This window comes from Neoarius graeffei, chromosome 8, assembly GCF_027579695.1.
Source record: "Neoarius graeffei isolate fNeoGra1 chromosome 8, fNeoGra1.pri, whole genome shotgun sequence".
Lineage (NCBI taxonomy): Eukaryota > Metazoa > Chordata > Actinopteri > Siluriformes > Ariidae > Neoarius > Neoarius graeffei.
Window position 1 is genome coordinate 74,816,882 of NC_083576.1, and position 19,869 is coordinate 74,836,750.

The 19,869-nt window shown below is 44.6% G+C and overlaps 1 protein-coding gene across 3 annotated transcripts in view; it reads right to left on the bottom strand.

Annotated features, from left to right (window-relative positions):
• Positions 1–19,869, bottom strand: part of snrkb (SNF related kinase b) — an 86,647-nt gene that overhangs the window by 26,413 nt on the left and 40,365 nt on the right. For all 3 annotated transcript variants that reach the window (XM_060928249.1, XM_060928250.1, XM_060928251.1), the window contains one exon: positions 9,325–9,466. In XM_060928249.1, the coding sequence (XP_060784232.1) occupies positions 9,325–9,466 (142 nt within the window). The remainder of the gene's footprint in view (positions 1–9,324; positions 9,467–19,869) is intronic.

Here is a 19,869-nt window from a genome sequence, read left to right on the forward strand (position 1 = left end):
AACTCCGGTTATCTCTGTCCACACGAAAAGGCATACACAGAGTTTTCAAAAATCTTCACTTTGCCCGGAGTTTTTTTAAATATTCATTTTTGATGTGTTTTCATGTGGATGACAGGCCAAAACGTAGAAAAATATCTTCGATTTAGCAGATACCCGGCTACGTGTGGACGGGGTCTTAGACATTTATTAAATTCTTCCTTGGACGTTTCAGTTCTGTAATTTTCAAACTTCTTTGAAGTTTTGAACCAGTCTGAAAACAAACAAACAAGTTTTAATGCTTCAAGATGAAGAATGTAAATAAACCAGCGAAATGATAGTAGCAATCTGTGAAAAATGCGATAATTTGTAAAACAAACAAACAAACAAAAAAACCCCGTTCTTACCACCAAATACTTTTATTCCATATTTTGTTGCGTTTTTTTTTTTTTGTATTTTTGGGGTTTTGTTTTCAAGTAGAGTTTTTATTTCGCCCTCGGTTGGTTCAGGAACACGCGTCGCCATTTTGTTTTTCTCTACTCACGGTATATGAGCTGATAGCCTAGTAGTAGAGTAGCCAATCAGAGCATGCGATTGCTCATATCCAGTCAATGTGGATAGAATAATGTAGCTTATAAAGAAGATAAGCGTACAGGGCATGATTCTCCCATGCGTGCAAGTTACAAAAAAAAAAATTCTGTAGCTACGTTGTTTTCCGTCTACTCATATTCTTCCCCCGACTTGTACCTAGGATTTATGTACCATGAAGGCAGTTAGATGCTTCAGGTGGTGCAAATCCAAAATCTGGTGTTTATGTGCATCCTGCCCTTACTTTTCTTCGACGTGCTTTTGAGGGCTGTAGTCCATGAAGCACCACTACATGGTGAAACATTATTACCTTTTAATTTGGCGGTAGATCTACTTTTAACATTATTATACATCAGTGGTGAACTGTTAGCCTGGGCCTGCCCATCCTAAGCGTGTCGCAACACGAGGGCCTGTTCCGAGCTTAGTCTGGCCAGGCAGGCTATCTACAGCATTTCCAAGCTCCCGAAAAATCGGGAACCAATCAACTTTGAGCATCTCCAACGGCCCTGGGTAGAGGCGTGTTCAAGGCAGTGACGTAGTAGAACTGCGACCGGAAGCCATAGATTGTTTACAGAATCTATGCCGGAAGCGATTCATTCACATCACGAACATGGAGCAGCGGCAAGCCTTTAACACAGCGGTAGATGCTGTATTGAAAGCATTCAACGGGAAGTTCTCATTGAAAAGAGCAGCCCTGGAGGTATTTATCTTCTTCCTGTTACTCAAGCAGTTTCCGTCGTGTCACATACATCAGAGGAAAGAGTGATGTGATTGGTTTAAGCTTCGTCACAGCCTTTTCTGGCTTCGACCAGTAGCAAACTGAGGCATTTCAGGGAGGCGGGTCAACCACGGGCTCTAGGAAATGGTTTGGCTTAATAGCTTGGCCAGACCAAATGCTCGGAGAGCTTTGAAGTCGCGTTAGCCAGGCTAGTGAACTGTTACTATTAGGGCTGGGACTTCAGCTCAGCCAAAACTTAACCAGACTCCAAAAAAGCAACAGGGCAAAGAATTTTGCAAGGGATTAGCAGCGGGGTGCCAGGTCACTCCGTTGTGTGTAGTTGTCGATGTTGATTTTAAAAGTAACGAAGTAAATTACACAGGGAAATGAAAATCGTAGTTTCTCGGTCGTTAGCCTGTGCTACTTGCTCTTGATAGCACTGGTTCGACTGCTTTATTAGCATTCGCTAACACTACTGATGAATGCTACACCAGTTGGAAGGTGACTTCACTGCTGCGCTGACTCGCGGTTAAGCTCGTGTTGACCATCGAGCAGGCCGAGGGCAATACATTTTTGGTCCCTCCCACTATAAATCAAAATCTGATTGGTTAATTCATCGGTCACTTCCTACATAAACATACACTGCCATGGCCTTCTGTCCTGGCAATGAAGTCCTAACCAATGAGAAGATAACTCATGTTTTCAGGAGAGTAACCCTTTCATTTCTGAAGCAAATTGGACAGAAAATCAGGCCAAATTAAAATGACAAGAATAATTATCATGAAATTATTTAAGAAATTAAATAGAACATTTGAAATGCTGATATGGTTGGGCTTCTCTGAAGGCCTAGAAGGCCCTGACGGTTCCCCTCTGTTATACATCAAGTTAAAAAATTCCTACATTTGTGTAATTGGTTTTAAACTACAATAATATTTCTTGTAACCCTATATTACATTATTTAAAAAAAAAAAGAAGTTTTACATCATATGGTGTTGTGAACAAGCCTGGTAAATAATTAGTTCAATTAATTAAAAAACCATCACTACAAATACCAATTAAAATGAGTATAAATATGACTAACTTTCTGGTATGCCTAACAATCTCAAATCAAAATGCCTGCTATGCGTTTGCTTGTGCTCCGGAGAGTGTGTGAAAGACGGAAGAGCTCGCCAAGTGTGTCTGAATATACGGGGGCTCACTGACGTACAGTGCATCCAGCGATTCGGTCTTGGACGAACAGTTTTCCAGCCACAATAATCACCCACATTTGCACAGGCCCAGTGCATGTGTTGCTCGAGATCTCATCTCATTATCTGTAGCCGCTTTATCCTGTTCTACAGGGTCGCAGGCAAGCTGGAGCCTATCCCAGCTGACTACGGGCGAAAGGCGGGGTACACCCTGGACAAGTCGCCAGGTCATCACAGGGCTGACACAGACAACCATTCACACCTACGGTCAATTTAGAGCCACCAATTAACCTAACCTGCACGTCTTTGGACTGTGGGGGAAACCGGAGCACCCGGAGGAAACCCACGCGGACACGGGGAGACCATGCAAACTCCGCAAAGAAAGGCCCTCGCCGGCCACGGGGCTCGAACCCGGACCTTCTTGCTGTGAGGCGACAGCGCTAACCACTACACCACCGTGCCGCCTGTCGCTCGAGATATATATTTTTTTAATTTGTGTGTCATACATAGAAACAAATGCATAATATACATAATGATTCATAATGTAGATAAGCTCTCTTTGCTTTCATTTCAAAATCAGGGTCTGGTTTATGGTTTAGGATTTCAACGACATTCCCATGGTCAATGAGGAATGATCCCTGTTTTCCCGACAGCCAAAATACGAGGGTGGGACTCAGTCTTCTTGAATTTTAAATAAAATCAGGCCTTCATTCATTCTGATCTTGGGTGGGATCAGAGTGCGTAAAGGAGAATACACGTAACTGGAAGCCCACAAAAAAGGACATGCGTGTGAATGGGAGAATCACGCCCATAGTCTGTCTTTCAGCATTATTCAAAAAAAAAAAAAAAATCACATAATTATCCAAATCCTTTTAGCATACATTCACACCATCGGACTTTGAGCTACACCTCCTACCCGAGTCTGACACTGGTGCAGAATGACACCAAACTATGTGCTGAGAAACTGAGTGATTCATTATCACGATGGCGCCTAGAACCCTCTTTTTGCTCTGTGATGTTCTTTGTTCATGTTTATAAATAACAAATGTCTCATACAGCCTCAGGAACCACATAAATGAGTCTGATACTACTTACTGCAAGACCTTAAAGGAACAGTCCACCGTACTTCCATAATGAAATATGCTCTTATCTGAATTGAGACGAGCTGCTCCGTACCTCTCTGAGCTTTGCGCGACCTCCCAGTCAGTCAGACGCGCTGTCACTCCTGTTAGCAATGTAGCTAGGCTCAGCATGGCCAATGGTATTTTTTGGGGCTGTAGTTAGATGCGACCAAACTCTTCCGCGTTTTTCCTGTTTACATAGGTTTATATGACCAGTGACATGAAAAAGTTCAGTTACACAAATTGAAACGTGGCGATTTTCTATGCTATGGAAAGTCCGCACTATAATGACAGGCGTACTAACACCTTCTGCGCGCTTCGACAGCGCATTGATATCTGAGCTCCGGATCAATGCGCTGCCGAAGCGCGCAGAAGGTGTTAGTACGCCTGTCATTACAGTGCGGACTTTCCATAGCATAGAAAATCGCCACGTTTCAATTTGTGTAACTGAACTTGTTTCATATCACTGGTCATATAAACCTATGTAAACAGGAAAAACGCGGAAGAGTTTGGTCGCATCTAACTACAGCCCCAAAAAATACCATTGGCCATACTGAGCCTAGCTACATTGCTAACAGGAGTGACAGCGCGTCTGACTGACTAGGAGGTCGCGCAAAGCTCGGAGAGGTACGGAGCAGCTCGTCTCAATTCAGATAAGAGCATATTTCATTATGGAAGTACGGTGGACTGTTCCTTTAACACAGATTAAGGAGAGTGTACAAATATATAGGTGTGCAGTTTGCATAATGAGACACGAAATGGCTTGGCTGACTTCTGAGTATTAGGAGAAATTTCATTTTTTGGCTAGATTGTTCCTTTAAGGCAAATCCATTTAAAATCAATCAATCAATGCTCTGGTAAAGCTGAATTTATAATGTGGAACTGGAGGCACATTTGAAAAATATTTCTCAGACTTTATTCATCTCCTGTTGTTTTTCATACCGTGACAGCTCAACTCGGTGGGAAAGTGCAGTTTAAAAAAGGCCTAAAACTGATTAGAGGCTCTGCCTTGACCTGCCAGCATCCTGATTCAAACCACATCGTCTGTTGGCCCATGACTCAAAATTCCAACAAGGCCTGGAAGGTTTAGTGTTTTCAGGTTTGTACTGAACTGCTGCCAATAACCCTGCCTCTTAGCTTCTGACTAGCTGACGCGCCGTGACTGGCTGGCTGATGTGAAGAGCAGGAGGACAGCATGTTCAGTTCGAGTCTGTCCTGATGAAGGTTGATAAGTAAGTGTAAAGTTTAGTGTGAAGGTGATAGGAACACACCATGTTCAGAGACTTGTAGGTTTCAGTTAACTTCATCTTACACTGAAACACCAGGGATCAATCCTAAACGCTAACAAGAACAGAAATGAACCATTTATGCATTTACCCTTTTGTCCTACTGAATATACTAGCGACAATCACACTGCAAAAAATTGAAAACTGAATTTGAGGAGAAAATTACTTAATGCTGGTGAAATTGGGTGGCACGGTGGTGTAGTGGTTAGCGCTGTCGCCTCACAGCAAGAGGGTCCGGGTTCGAGCCCCGTGGCCGGCGAGGGCCTTTCTGTGTGGCGTTTGCATGTTCTCCCCGTGTCCGCGTGGGTTTCCTCCGGGTGCTCCGGTTTCCCCCACAGTCCAAAGACATGCAGGTTAGGTTAACTGGTGACTCTAAATTGACCGTAGGTGTGAATGAGAGTGTGAATGGTTGTCTGTGTCTGTGTGTCAGCCCTGTGATGACCTGGCGACTTGTCCAGGGTGTACCCCGCCTTTCGCCCATAGTCAGCTGGGATAGGCTCCAGCTTGCCTGCGACCCTGTAGAACAGGATAATAATAATAATAATAATTTCAACTTATATAGCGCCTTTCAAGAAACCCAAGGACGCTTTACAATTATAGACAAAGAAAAAAAATAATAACAATAAAAAATAATAAATGAATAAATAATAAAAAATAAAAGTAAAAAGTCCACCAAGTAGGGGTCAGGATGTAATTCCAGTGGTGTAGCAACCACAGTCCTACCAAAAGGCGCATGAAAACGAGTCCCACATCTCCAGCTCAGCCGCCGTGACGCCGTCAGCCACATCGCTCAGACACCACGCCGTGGATCCACAAAGCGAGCACAGAAGCTCCGCCACGCAGAGCGCTGGTGTGTCCCAAACCGCCTGCACAGCCGCCGCGACGCCACCAAGCAACATCACTCGGAACATCATGCCAAGCATTAAAGCGCAGAGCACTGGACAACCACGAATGTTAAATGAGCAGCGAGCTCGCTGCAGTCCACAGCTGGGAGCGCAGGCATCACCCACAGTGAACCAAGGCCTGGAGGGAACCAACGCCCAAAACTGGGTCCGGAGCTACACCGCAACCGGCGGACAAAACACTCAAAAACATCAAACTACACAAACACACACAAAAAAAATAAATAAATAAAATGAAAATTGGAAAAAAAAAAAAGAAAAGAAAATTTAAAAAAAAGCTCTGGTGAGAAGCGGCAGCCAGAATGCGCATGACGTACTCTCAACCGGAAACGGAAAAAAAGCGGACAGAGATAATGAGATGAGACTGGTGAAATTATCTTGCTGCATGGACAGATTTTTTTTTTTATGCCTCCGCCACCATAATGTGCAGGAGGCATTATGTTTTCGGGTTGTCCGTCTGTCCGTGCGTGCGTCCATCCCGCAACCTTGTGGATGCGATATCTCAAAGGCTAATGAAAGGAATTTCACCAAACTTACCATTTGTGCGCTTTGGGACAAACATGAACCGATTAGATTTTGAGATCAAAAGGTCTAAGGTCAAGGTCACTGTGAGGTCAAATGTCTGTCCAAAAACGTTGTGAACACAATATCTCCAAGGCAAATACAAGTAATTTCACCAGGTCAAGATTACTGAGGTCAAATGTCCATCCCCAAATCACAAATTAATAAGGCGTGTAGTCTACCAGGCGGAGGCATCCCCATCGACGCTGTTGGCGTCGAGTTCTACGGTATCTAGTCTTACTTGATAAGACATCTTAGAATAAAGTTGGTTGCAATCTAGAACTAGGTTTAATAATCTCAGAATTGGTGTCTTGTATTCTTCTTCTAATAGGAAATGCTAGATCATTTCAATTATTTTCACTTGCTAAGATGATATTTTTTGCAGTGCAATGACAGGACGTCATCAAAAGAGCGCAAGCTAAACATGTGAAGATCTCAACATAGTTTTTTTTTTTTGCTGCAGGCTTGTAGCAGTCGAGTCTGACTTGTGCCCTAATTTTAAGGACTTGACTTGGACTCATAAATTGGAGCCGAGGACTCGGATTATTTCTTTATTTTTCTGTAACATGCTATAACAATTTGGCATAAGATATTTATTAATTTTTCTACTAATTTTATGCAAGAGTGCCACATCGGCGTGCCTTGGCGTGTGCATCAGATAGACTCTTGGGTGCATTCCGGATAGCGCACGCGCCATAAACTCCTCGCACCTGCACAGGATTAAGGCGCAATCAGCGCACCTATGTAAAAACACACTTACTTTGCAAAGTATCGAGTTGCATTGCTGACACATTACCGAGCTTTATTTCCTTGTTTGGTTTCCTGATCCCTGATTTCCTGTTTCTCATCTTTGATAGCTTGTTTGTGCCTCGCTCGACCTACTGCCCGATTCGCGATGTTGCCTGCCATTCTGGATTGTTTACCTGTCTTCACTTGTATTAATAAACACACCTTCTGCACTTACATCCGTCTCCCAACCATCTCTGATGGAATACTTCACACTCCCAATGCACATTCACCTGTCATGTTCAGGAACAAACTAATGTTAACGGGGTTCAAACAGCCACCGTCAAATGGTACGGTTGGAGTCTTGGACGCGACTCGGACTCGACTCTGATCAATAGTGGACTCGACTTGAAATTTTCTTTAATGACTTGGACTTGAACACTGGGGACTTGAGGTTTAGTGACTCGACTACAACACTGCTCTCTCACCCACAGTGACCCTCACTAGTCCTGGGCATCCATCAGCTCATGTATGTAGAAGAGTGCAGATAGTGCTTTTCCTCTAAAGGTGTTATGCTGAGCAGCAATTCAAAAAGACATGGTTTGCTGGCTTTATGTGTCTCCGAGGAAGCATGTGCTATTGTTCTCTCTCCACGGTTTGTAGCCATCGCCACATGATAGGGGAGAAAGCGGGCGGGTGGATAATCCTATTCCTCCAAAAATGCAGACAGTGAAAACACTGATGTTGTACAGTATAGACCCCTTTCACATGACGTCACCGCGCCGCGAGATTTTGTTAGGCGCCATATTGGAAGACCAAGTACATGCACTCACAATATAAAACAAAGTACGAGCGAGAGTAAAGTGACACGATGGATGATAATTCGGGTTATGTGAGTACATTACCAGCTGCAGAAAGGGCACGGTATGTGGAGAAACTGGCTGTGATTGATGGGTTTGACCCATATGATAAGACTCGCGGTAAGGGAGAATGGAAACATAAGGAGGACCGGACACCAATTCTGCCATCTGTTTGCTACCCAGACATTGTAAACTATTTGTTGTTTACACCCAGTGCCTACACTCAGTGTTCGAACTATGCCGATATTTTCGGGGGGGTCCCTTTTTTTCCCTTGGGGGGGGTGCTTGCGCTTGTCTCAGAGCGCGGATCTCCAAACACTTGAGAAGCCTATCTTACGCACATATCACGCGGACTCCACACCTCCACACACGCATCGCGTCTGAAGTCATAACTCATCAGGGGAAATCGTGTCCGCATTGGCATGTTCAAAAAACAACCTCGCGTCAACAATGATACCACACGCAAGAAAAAAAAACAAAAAACAGTCAGGCTACTCAACAACCAATCTGGCAGCAGCGAGCAAGCCCCAAACCATCCTAAATTATTATTATTATTATTAAATTGTAGAAGTCTGGGAGGCTTGCTCCTCATCCAGTTATCAACTTGGGGCCAATTTAGCATGTTTTAAATCTGAATTTCTTGCGTTTGCTTACCTCAAAGTGTCCGCAGATCATGCACAGACTTATCCATTATATCCACAGTTTTTTGCCAAGTCTCTCACAGGTTTCTTTCAAGTCTACTGTTGGGCCAATAAATCATAAATAAAACAGCTCAGATTTGTTTGTTTAAGTCATTTGCCACTCCACTTTATTCTCATGGGTTCACATACCGCTGCCGTTATTTCCCCCTAATCACGAGTTTGTTGGTCTTCCAAAATGGCGCAGGGTTTGTTTACTTCCGGTTTCGGGTGACGTCAGTGAAAGGGGTCTATATGTTAAGCTTTGTGTATACAGTACGTCTGCAAAAAAAGTATCTAAACTAGCTAGCCAAATGTTAGACGTTACCTAACAAATCTTATAAGTATCTCTTAAATCTATTTTTTGACAAAGTTCAGTTAAGATAGCCGATATGTTGGAAAAAAAAATATATAGAAGTGTATTTATAGGAACATGTTCTCTGCAGAAAACATAGATCCCTTTTATTTCGTCAGATATCTCAAAAAAAAAAAAACCGTGCTGTTCTGTTGGTGATTATTAAGGGAATAAACGCTGCTGACTGTGCTGTGTATTGTAACGTGTGCATGTGTGTGTAATGTATGCACTGAATTGTACGTGTTAGGATAGTTGTATGTGTATTAAGATGCTGATTTGTTTGTGCGTTACCGTTATGCACTATGGAAGTCAATTTTGCATTCGACAATAAATTTTGTGAGGGAGTATGCATGAGCGGTGTTCTCACTCTTTACACTCCGCAGAGACGTGATCCGGGACAGTATATCTGCAGTCCATGATCATGATCAAAGTCTCGCTGTCATTGGCCTCCTGGAAAGGTGGGCGTCCACACACTAGCATGTAGAGAATCACACCCAGAGACCAAATGTCTGAAAAACACAAACACAACATCAGATAGATTATATATTATTATACACACACACACACGTTATTACTATATCCACATTGACTGGATATGAGCAATCGTGCGCTCTGATTGGCTACTCTACTACTAGGATATCAGCTCATATACCGTGAGTAGAGAAAACCAAAATGGTGGTGCGTGTTGCTGAACCAACCGAGGATGAAATAAAAACTCTACTCGAAAAAACAAAACCAACAATTGTCATCATCAAGTACAGCGAGCCCTCAGTATTTGCGGGGGTCAGGGACCGGACATGGCCGCGAATAAGCCAAAATCGCGAATACTTGTAAACCCCCCCCCATAAAACTGCTCACAAATGCTTAACTCTTCCCTTCCTTTAGCATATCGAGAAGTCCTACCTTCTCCTGCAGCGTCATTACCTTCTTCTGGCACTTAGGTTCCTTGGCAGGAGCCTTAGAAGATGCAGAGCGTTTATGAGCCATTGTAGGGCGTAAAAATTATTCAAAAATACCAAGAACGCACAACACGTGAACAAGTCTGAACTACGGGAACCGTACCGTACAACGGGGACTGTACCGTACAATGCGCTCATTTGTATCAGCCAATGAGCAGCAGCCCGCCATTCAAACTTCAGCCAATAGCGAGCGAGCATTCGGCTCCGAGAATGTAGCAGTGCGTAATCGTTCGCAGTGCGTAAACGTTCGCCGCAAATGACCGAAAATCGCTGAGATTTCCATGAATGTATAGGAGATATGTTCTATATAAAATCCCGCAAATATGTGAATTCGCAAATACTGAACCGCGAATAGGCGGGGGTCTACTGTATTTAAAAGAAACAGAAATAGCTAAAATAATATTGTCCTCCCCCCCAATATCTTCTGTTCCACACTCCAGCCCAGTTGGTGGTGGTAATGCACCTTTAAAGCTCATAGGCAACGGTTTTAATTTTATGCACATTTGAAACTTTATATGTTAAAAAACCCTCTGTAATTTTCTTCTGGTCCCAAGAAGTATTGTTGATAAGTAATAATTAAAATAAAGTTAGTGCGGATCGCGGCGAATTTCTGTTCGGCTATTTTCGTCACCACTCGGCGTGCGACGTCATTTAAGCCAAACAAACCGCTTGAGTTGAGTCCACTTCCGTTTACTTACGGTACATTGCCGTTCGGCTTGAGTGCATACGTGCGTTTGGGAATTTCCAAAGATAAACCGTGCCTTATTGTTGTGCAGTGAACTGTAACAACAGGACCGGTTCAGGAAGAAGTTTTTACCTTTTTCCGAGAGAGGAGAAGAGGCGGAGAGAGTGGATTGGCTTTTTCCAGAAGAGGAGATGAGGCGGAGCGAGAGGGTTGGCTTTTTCTGAAAGAGAAGAGGCGGAGCGAGTGGATTGCACGCATGAAGCCACAGGGTTGTTTTTTTCCGGAAGAGGAGAAGAGGCGGAGAGAGTGGATTGTGCGCGTGAAACAAAAATCAAGCAGTCAGTCAAAGAAGAAACAGACTAGCAACGCTCAAGCAAAAAGGAGAAGATTGGAGGTAAACATTTTTACTTTTGCTTGCAATTGACAAGTCAAGAATCCTGAGGGATCCTGTACAATCATTGTGGAAATGAGACAAAGGGATATTTCCTCACTAGGCTATAAATAGTATAATGCCGCAGATAGCAGGCTAACATGGCCTACCGGCGCACCGTCAAGTAATCGTTCCCTATATCCACTAGGGAGGGCGGTTTAATTATTCTTCAAAAGGGCTCTTATTTAGTATTACGACAAAAGTAGGAATTTATCATAACTACCAGGATAAATCGTTTGGGCGCGAGTCTTATTGAGGTCCGGGGTCACCGCGATCAGAGTCGGCCGAGTCGCTGTCCGATTCCGAGGCCGCACGGTCAAACCAGTGAGCCACATTCACCGATTGCTTCGCAATGGCCATAGGTTCAGACATATATGGTTTCCCCTCTCGATGTTTAATTTGGAGAGTTCCTACTTCAAAATCGCTATCAGACATTTTACACAACCTCTCACGACCAAAGTCCGTACACGTGTGCTCGGTTCGCAAGTAAACACAGAGCTGCTCCCGGTCTGTTTGGCTTAAATGACGTCACGATGACAGTCCCCTGGTGGTGAAAGTGCGCATAAGTGAGATGTCAACAAACCTTCGGAAATTGGTCAAAACAGTATATTTTAACCGTTTTATTCATTTAGGGTGCAAATTAGACACTAAGAAGATTGAATTGCTTTTTGGGTCGTTCTTCTAGACAATGAAGTTGATATTCTACGTTTCACCTCCAACCGTTGCCTATGACCTTTAAGTGTACGTGTGACGAATAAAGTGTTCTCTTCTCACATACAACTCGATTTCGTGGAATAACTGTTAATTATAGAAAATATCACACGTATTATACGATCGGTCATTTCACATAAACATTCACATGGGAGATGTGACTGCTGCTCTGGGCCTCATTTATAAGCCTGTAAGAGAAGAGGAAGCTGGGACAGAGGAAGTGACCCAGCTGTGAGCTTACATAACACACACGCACGCACGCACGGAGTCATTCATACAGAAACACACATACCCGCACATGAGTACATAACCACAGCAGTGCATAACAGTGCTTACCTAAGCCTCAGAGAGGGAACGAGAGAGAAAGAACAGCTCAGTGCTGCTTAGGCCCCGGTCACACCGCCCGAACTTTGCTGGAGCGTTCCTTGAACGGTAGGGAGGGGGGGCCGGATTTCGACAACGCTCGTCACCGCGCACAAAACGGGAAAAAAAATCGAAAACACGGGCGTTGGCTTAGCGGTGCACCGCTGAAGCCGGCGGTGCTTTAGCGTTGGTTTAGCGGTAGCGAGCGTTGGTTTAGCGGTGACGCGAGCGTTGGTATAGCGGCGTTCTGCGCATGCGGGCTTTGGCTCGGCGGGGGTATAAAGTTGGTTTAGCACCAATCATAGCAAGTCTCTCAGCATCCATGGTGATACAGTTTTACTGTAACTTTGAGCAAATTCGATATAGATGAGGTCTGAACTCAACGGCAGCTCGATTCCAAATGAGCTCCTGGTCCATTTCTCCCCGTATTTATAGCCAAATTCTGGTCCCGCTCCGACACCTCTATACCAACGCCAAACCAAAGTTCATCGCCGCCATGGATAGCTGCTTCAACGCCCGACACCGTTCCAGCAACCCCGTGGCCGCTCGTAAAACACTTACAACCGCTCCACCGAAGTTTGTGCAACGTTTAATCGCCGCCCGGGCAACGCTGGCAAAGCAGCGGTGGTCCAGCGTTCAAGATTTCTGCGTTGGCCTAGCGGACCCAAGCGTCCACGAACTTGCGTCTAGCGGTGCCAAACTTTGACTGGGCGTTGGTGGAGCGGGGGTGAACTTTGCCGGGGCGGAAAATTGCCCCCTCCTCACCACTCGCAATATTTTGTGCAGCTCAAAACTTTTGGAGCGGTAGGAGGGCCCCTCGAGAAACATCAGCGGTGGCTGAGCGTATACGGCGTTGCTTTAACGGGGGCCAACTTTTGTTAAACGGTGGTGAACGGTTATGAGCGGTGATGAATTTTTTTCACCGCTCCAGGAACACTCAAGCAAAGTTCGGGCGGTGTGACCTTACTGAGCACAGAGGAACCAAGTGAGAGTCACACACTGAACAGTGCTTGTGATGCCAACGATGGAATGGCCAACGCAAAACTAACAGACGACAGATAAAGGGACCCATAATATATTTTAAAAATAAATAATTCACTGAGGTAGAAGAGATAAGGAGACAATAACCAGACTATCACCAACTTTGACAGTCCGGTCTGATCGTGTGTATGCAGTAAGAAGGGGAAGAAAAGGAAAGATGGTGGCGTGATGGAAGGATTTAATGCAAACTCTGTGATACAAGTCATTACAAGAATCTGTCAGATGCCCAAGAAGGTATCCAGGCAATTCTCACCACACCAAGATGATTGAATACGACCCAAATGGAGGAAGGAACTAAGGCCCACTTTACACGGGGACGGTCTGAAACAAAAACGCAAAAGTCCGTTTTCGTTCTCACTTTTTTCCGCGTCTACACGACCGTTTTCAAGGAGGAAATCTGCGTCTATACGGTGACGCATAAATGTGTGGAATTCAATTAAATGTGCATGCCAGGTGGCTAGGCGGTGCTGTGAAAGACCTCCGCTATGTCCGCACGCATGCGCAACGTCTTCCGTCTTGTCTGATCTGCACATCTGCGCCGCGAAAACTTTGACTACTCTGGCTATGGTAAGTAAGAAAGTAAGTAAAAAAGTAAGAGCATACTATACCCGCCTCTGTTCATTAACGGTATATGTGCAGATTCGGTATAGATGTTCGAAGGACTCCTGGACGTTTATTAAAGCTGCCAGAGCAGCTTGAAGGTCCGTTGGATCGATGTAATCAGACATGCTCTTACTTTTTTACTTACTTTCTTACTTCCCGGGCTGGCATGTACAGTATATGACGTAAACGCGTACCCGACGTGAGCAGATCCGAGCAGAGTTTCGCGTATTGGGTAGTTTAGACGGATATGCAACGGGGGCTGTTTTTAACTTATCCACTCTGGAAGGCGTTTTCAATTTTTTCCGTTTTTCAGCCTCGGAAACACCGTCCCCGTGTAGACGAAAGGCACTTCCGATAAAATATTTAGTCGTTTTTACCCGACAGCGTCCTCGTGTAAACGGGCCCTAAAATCGTACGAGTACAGCCAACATATGTGGACAACGTATCGTACAAGCAGTACTGTAGGACTGAGGTCCGAGGGAATTACTGCAGCCAGTCAGTCAGTCCAGAAGAAAATCTCAGGAAAACAGTTCAAATGCCTGAGTCTCTGCTCCATAAAGCAAACTTACGAATGAAATGAATTATAGCCCATCACGGTTCCTACTTGTGAAAGCAAGTTTTGACACAGCTTCTGCTAGAGGGCAAAAAACACAAGGTGTATGAGGGACATTCTTTCTCATGTTCTCCACAGCCTTCCCCTTTCCTTCACTTCACCAGCTCGCTCTCGCATGACCAGAGAAACTTTATGTCCTGTTCCAAGATGACAGTCAAAGAAAACAAACAAACAAAAAAAGCTTTTCACAATCGGCACAGCTGTGTGTATCAAAGGAACGCAACACGTGTGTGCGCGCACGCGCGTTTGCTAAGGGACACCATTGTCCCAAAGTGCCTTCATCTGAGCTAACAATATCTCTGTTCTTCTCTACACTGAACATTACGTTCTGACACACACACACACACACACACACACACACACACACCTGTGTCAGGGATTATGTAACTGTAATTTAATGGGTCACTGAAGCTTTATCTAGCTATTGTTTACACACAACAAGGATGATCATGAAACTGTACAGATGTGAGCGAGCGCGCGCACAGTCTTTGTGTGCAGTGTATTTAAATGAATTTTACCCTCGTCCTGCTGCATCGAGACAACCGCGTTACTTCTTGTTCACAACATTACATGGTCACCAATAACATTGTCTCAGTTCACCGAGAGACAGATTTGTAATACGTATATCCTGTCGATCTCTCCCGCTCATGTTCTGCCTTTCGCATCCATCTCTCCCGCTCATGTTCTGCCTTTCGCATCCATCTCTCCCGCTCATGTTCTGCCTTTCGCATCCATCTCTCCCGCTCATGTTCTGCCTTTCGCATCCATCTCTCCCGCTCATGTTCTGCCTTTCGCATCCATCTCTCCCGCTCATGTTCTGCCTTTCGCATCCATCTCTCCCGCTCATGTTCTGCCTTTCGCATCCATCTCTCCCGCTCATGTTCTGCCTTTCGCATCCATCTCTCCCGCTCATGTTCTGCCTTTCGCATCCATCTCTCCCGCTCATGTTCTGCCTTTCGCATCCATCTCTCCCGCTCATGTTCTGCCTTTCGCATCCATCTCTCCCGCTCATGTTCTGCCTTTCGCATCCATCTCTCCCGCTCATGTTCTGCCTTTCGCATCCATCTCTCCCGCTCATGTTCTGCCTTTCGCATCCATCTCTCCCGCTCATGTTCTGCCTTTCGCATCCATCTCTCCCGCTCATGTTCTGCCTTTCGCATCCATCTCTCCCGCTCATGTTCTGCCTTTCGCATCTCTCCCGCTCATGTTCTGCCTTTCGCATCTCTCCCGCTCATGTTCTGCCTTTCGCATCTCTCTCTCATGTTCTGCCTTTCGCATCTCTCTCTCATGTTCTGCCTTTCGCATCTCTCTCTCATGTTCTGCCTTTCGCATCTCTCTCTCATATTCTGCCTTTCGCATCTCTCCCTCATATTCTGCCTTTCGCATCTCTCCCTCATATTCTGCCTTTCGCATCTCTCCCTCATATTCTGCCGTTCGCATCTCTCCCTCATATTCTGTCGTTCGCATCCCTCTCTCTCTCACTCTGTCGTTTGCATCCCTCCCTCTCTCACTCTGTCGTTTGCATCCCTCCCTCTCTCATTCTGTCGTTTGCATCCCTCCCTCTCTCATTCTGTCGTTTGCATCCCTCCCTCTCTCATTCTGTCGTTTGCATCCCTCCCTCTCTCATTCTGTCGTTTGCATCCCTCCCTCTCTCATTCTGTCGTTTGCATCCCTCCCTCTCTCATTCTGTCGTTTGCATCCCTCCCTCTCTCATTCTGTCGTTTGCATCCCTCCCTCTCTCTCTGTTGTTTGCATCCCTCCCTCTCTCACTGTCGTTTGCATCCCTCCCTCTCTCACTCTGTCGTTTGCATCCCTCCCTCTCTCACTGTTGTTTGCATCCCTCCCTCTCTCATTCTGTCGTTTGCATCTCTCCCTCTCTCATTGTCGTTTGCATCTCTCCCCCTCTCATTCTGTCGTTTGCATCCCTCTCTCTCATTCTGTCGTTTGCATTTCTCATATTCTGTCGTTTGCATCTCTCATATTCTGTCGTTTGCATCTCTCATATTCTGTCGTTTGCATCTCTCATATTCTGTCGTTTGCATCTCTCTCATTCTGTCGTTTGCATCCCTCTCATTCTGTCGTTTGCATCCCTCCCTCTCTCATTCTGTCGTTTGCATCCCTCCCTCTCTCATTCTGTCGTTTGCATCTCTCCCCCTCTCATTCTGTCATTTGCATCCCTCTCTCTCATTCTGTCCTTTGCATCTCTCTCATTCTGTCGTTTGCATCTCTCATATTCTGTCGTTTGCATCTCTCTCATTCTGTCGTTTGCATCTCTCTCATTCTGTCATTTGCATCTCTCTCATTCTGTCGTTTGCATCTCTCTCATTCTGTCGTTTGCATCTCTCTCATTCTGTCGTTTGCATCTCTCTCATTCTGTCGTTTGCATCTCTCTCTCTCATATTCTGTCTTTTGCATCTCTCTTTTTCTGTTTTTTTCTTCTATAAAAACATTCACCCATCCATTCTCCATCTGCCTCTCTGCTCTGTACATCTCTCTCTTGGTTTATAAAATAGCACAGCTGAGGTCATTTGTCTCTTAAAGAAACCTCTCCTCTGCTGTTCAGAAGAAATACTCCAGATATTACAAACGTACAGTGCGTGTGTGTGCGCGCGTGTCGTACAGTGTGTGTGTGCACATAGCAAGTGGATTAAGGAGGTCACTTGATCACCTTACTGTGTCGGCCTGAGGCCCTGACTGGCACACGCGCACACACACACACACACACACACACACACACACACACGATCCAGGTAGAGTGGAGAGTGACCCGTATGTTCTGGCTCCAGGAACAACAAAGCTCAGCTTTTCCACAACCCGACACTGTGTTTAAACAGAACACACTCTCCTCTTTCCTGTCCTACATCTAGCCATCTCTTCTTCAATCAGTTTGAATTATTAGTTGTATAGCAATTAGAAAAATGTACGTTATATTTGAAGTTCTTATAATTATTTAACAGTCGGACCTTGGATTGATCATATATTCCACACACATTATATTATTACATTACATTATATATCAAGAACACTTCAAAATAAAATCAAAGTGACGCTGAACGCGTGTCATTTTACTTTGGTCATTTGGCACTTGGCCACATCGTTTGCCCTAATTCAGGAACGAATCAAAGAAAAGCTGCCTAGCTAGATTAGCTTACTAGTTATTTATAAGCAGCATTAGATCCTTCGTATGTATTAGTTTGTGCGTAAATCAATTTTTGTTGGTGATTAAAAATAAGCTGTTATTGATTGAAGAGACTTTGCAACCATACAATCAATCAATCAAAACACACACAAGGGTAAAAACAGATGAAAAACCAAAAGGCTAAACTGAAGTCCGATGGAAACAACGGGGAAACTAACCAATGACAAATCGGGGCGGAGATAGAAACAGGAAGTGAAAACCAACCATCTCGGACGATAAGAACATGACCTGATCATGTCGTCTCAGGGGAAAAGCTGGATTTGAGTTACAACCAGGAGGAAAAAAAGCTTTATCAAAGTGAGGTGGTGAGAGAGCTGGAGCTTTAGCTCTGTTTACACGAATCGTGATCGGAGATGAGCTGATTAACATCATCGTACACCCAGAGATAAATAAAACAAACAAGGCATGAATCCAAGAGTGGGGTTTCGAGATCATTAATATAGACTGATAGGAACGATGGTCAGTCTGTCAACCCCAGCCAAGAAATTGAGAGCGTGTGTGTGTCAAAAGAGCTGTATTATTAACAACATTAAATGAATCAGAATTAACATTAGAACATTAGTGAACGTTAATAAACATTTAGTTTGGAATCAGCAATTGGAACTAAATGAAACTGGCTTGATCTCGATCTGCAGAGACCAGGACAAGGTGAGATGATCCATCCATACACTTCACGTAGCTTCAGTACTCTCCATGTGCCAAAATCCAAAAGTGTGTGTGTGTGTGTGTGTGTGTGGCTGCCTTTTACAGGAGACTGACCCACTTTGTGTAGCTCTAATCCTGGCTCATGTGGTCGCTGTGATAATCGCAGTGAGCAGGAGGGATGATAAAAATATCACATTACTAACCAACACACACACACACACACACACACACACACACACACACACACACACACCCCTATAGCAGCCATATAGGAGCAGCATATGAAACATATCTATACACTAATAGGCCCAACTGGGAGAAGAAAGTCTCATACACACTACGTTCACACTGCAAGGCTTAATGCTCAATTCCGATTTTTTTGTGAAATCCGATTTTTTTGTGAAATCCGATTTTTTTGTGAGGTCGTTCACATTAACAAATATATGCGACTTGTATGTGATCCTCAGTATGAACGAAAAGCGACCCAAGTGTTCCGCATGCGCATTGCAGGATACGACGACGTCACACACAGTGAGCATGGCCAGTGTTTACGGAAGTAACCTAAAGTTTCCTGTGTATGACAGTAGCCAGCATGGAGTACCTGGCGATGATGCAGTTGTTGTTGCGACGGAGCCAGAACATGCACAATAGCCTGATGTTAAGGAGGAGGTTGAGAAGGAAGAGGGCAAGGGTTTTGGCTCAGGCGTTCTGCGGGGTAGTGACTGCAACCTCCGTTCAAAGGAACGTGTGGGTGCGGAGTCGCATTGATGTCATGCGCCATGTTGTTGTAACTTTTTTTGAGAGACCCGCCGCCTACTTCAGCGCAGAATAGTGACGTTTGTGGCTTGTTGATGACGTGTAAGTCGGATGAATGCGACCTGGCGGTTCAGACTGAAGTCGCATATGAAAAGAGCGGATAGGAATCGGAATTAGGACCACATATCCAAACGGCCTGGGTCGGATTTGAAAAAATCCGATCTGTGTCGTTCATATTGTCAATAAAAGATCGGATACAGGTCACATACGGGCGAAAAAATCAGATTTGAGTCACTTCAGCCTGCAGTGTGAACGTAGTGACATTAACACACTGCTTCAGGTGAGAGGTAGAAACTCCGTCACTTTCTTCATTTTATTATAATTCTTTTAAATAAATTACATAAATCAAAATTTTGTTACAATTTTTTTCAAATTTTATGGCTTCGATTTCATATTTATTTCCTGTGATGTGTTTGTACTTTAAAGGTGCAGTCAGTGATTTTTTTTTTTTTTTAAGTCAAAACAATCTGGCAGCTTCAGTAAAATGTGTGCTCAGAGCAGTAACTCTGGTCTCTGCGGTGTCTCTCACACACTGTACCGTAAATGGGAGGGGGAAAAAAAAAATCAAAATGTTGTGGACCACCAACATCCACCCAATCAGGATAAGAAGGCGTCCTGTCAGTCCTGCAGGGTTGGAAACTGGCACCAGCCAGGCCTGGCGCCAGGAACAGTTTACTAAGGGGGCAATTAGAAATCGCAAGGGGGCAAATATTTTTCATATAGTGTGTAGTAGTGATGGCGGTCTGACAACGTGTTTCAAACAATTAACTGCGCCAACCACAAAACCACCACGGCCCCGAAGGTTGCTTTAGTCCGGGAAAATCATGTGACATATTACCAGGGCAGT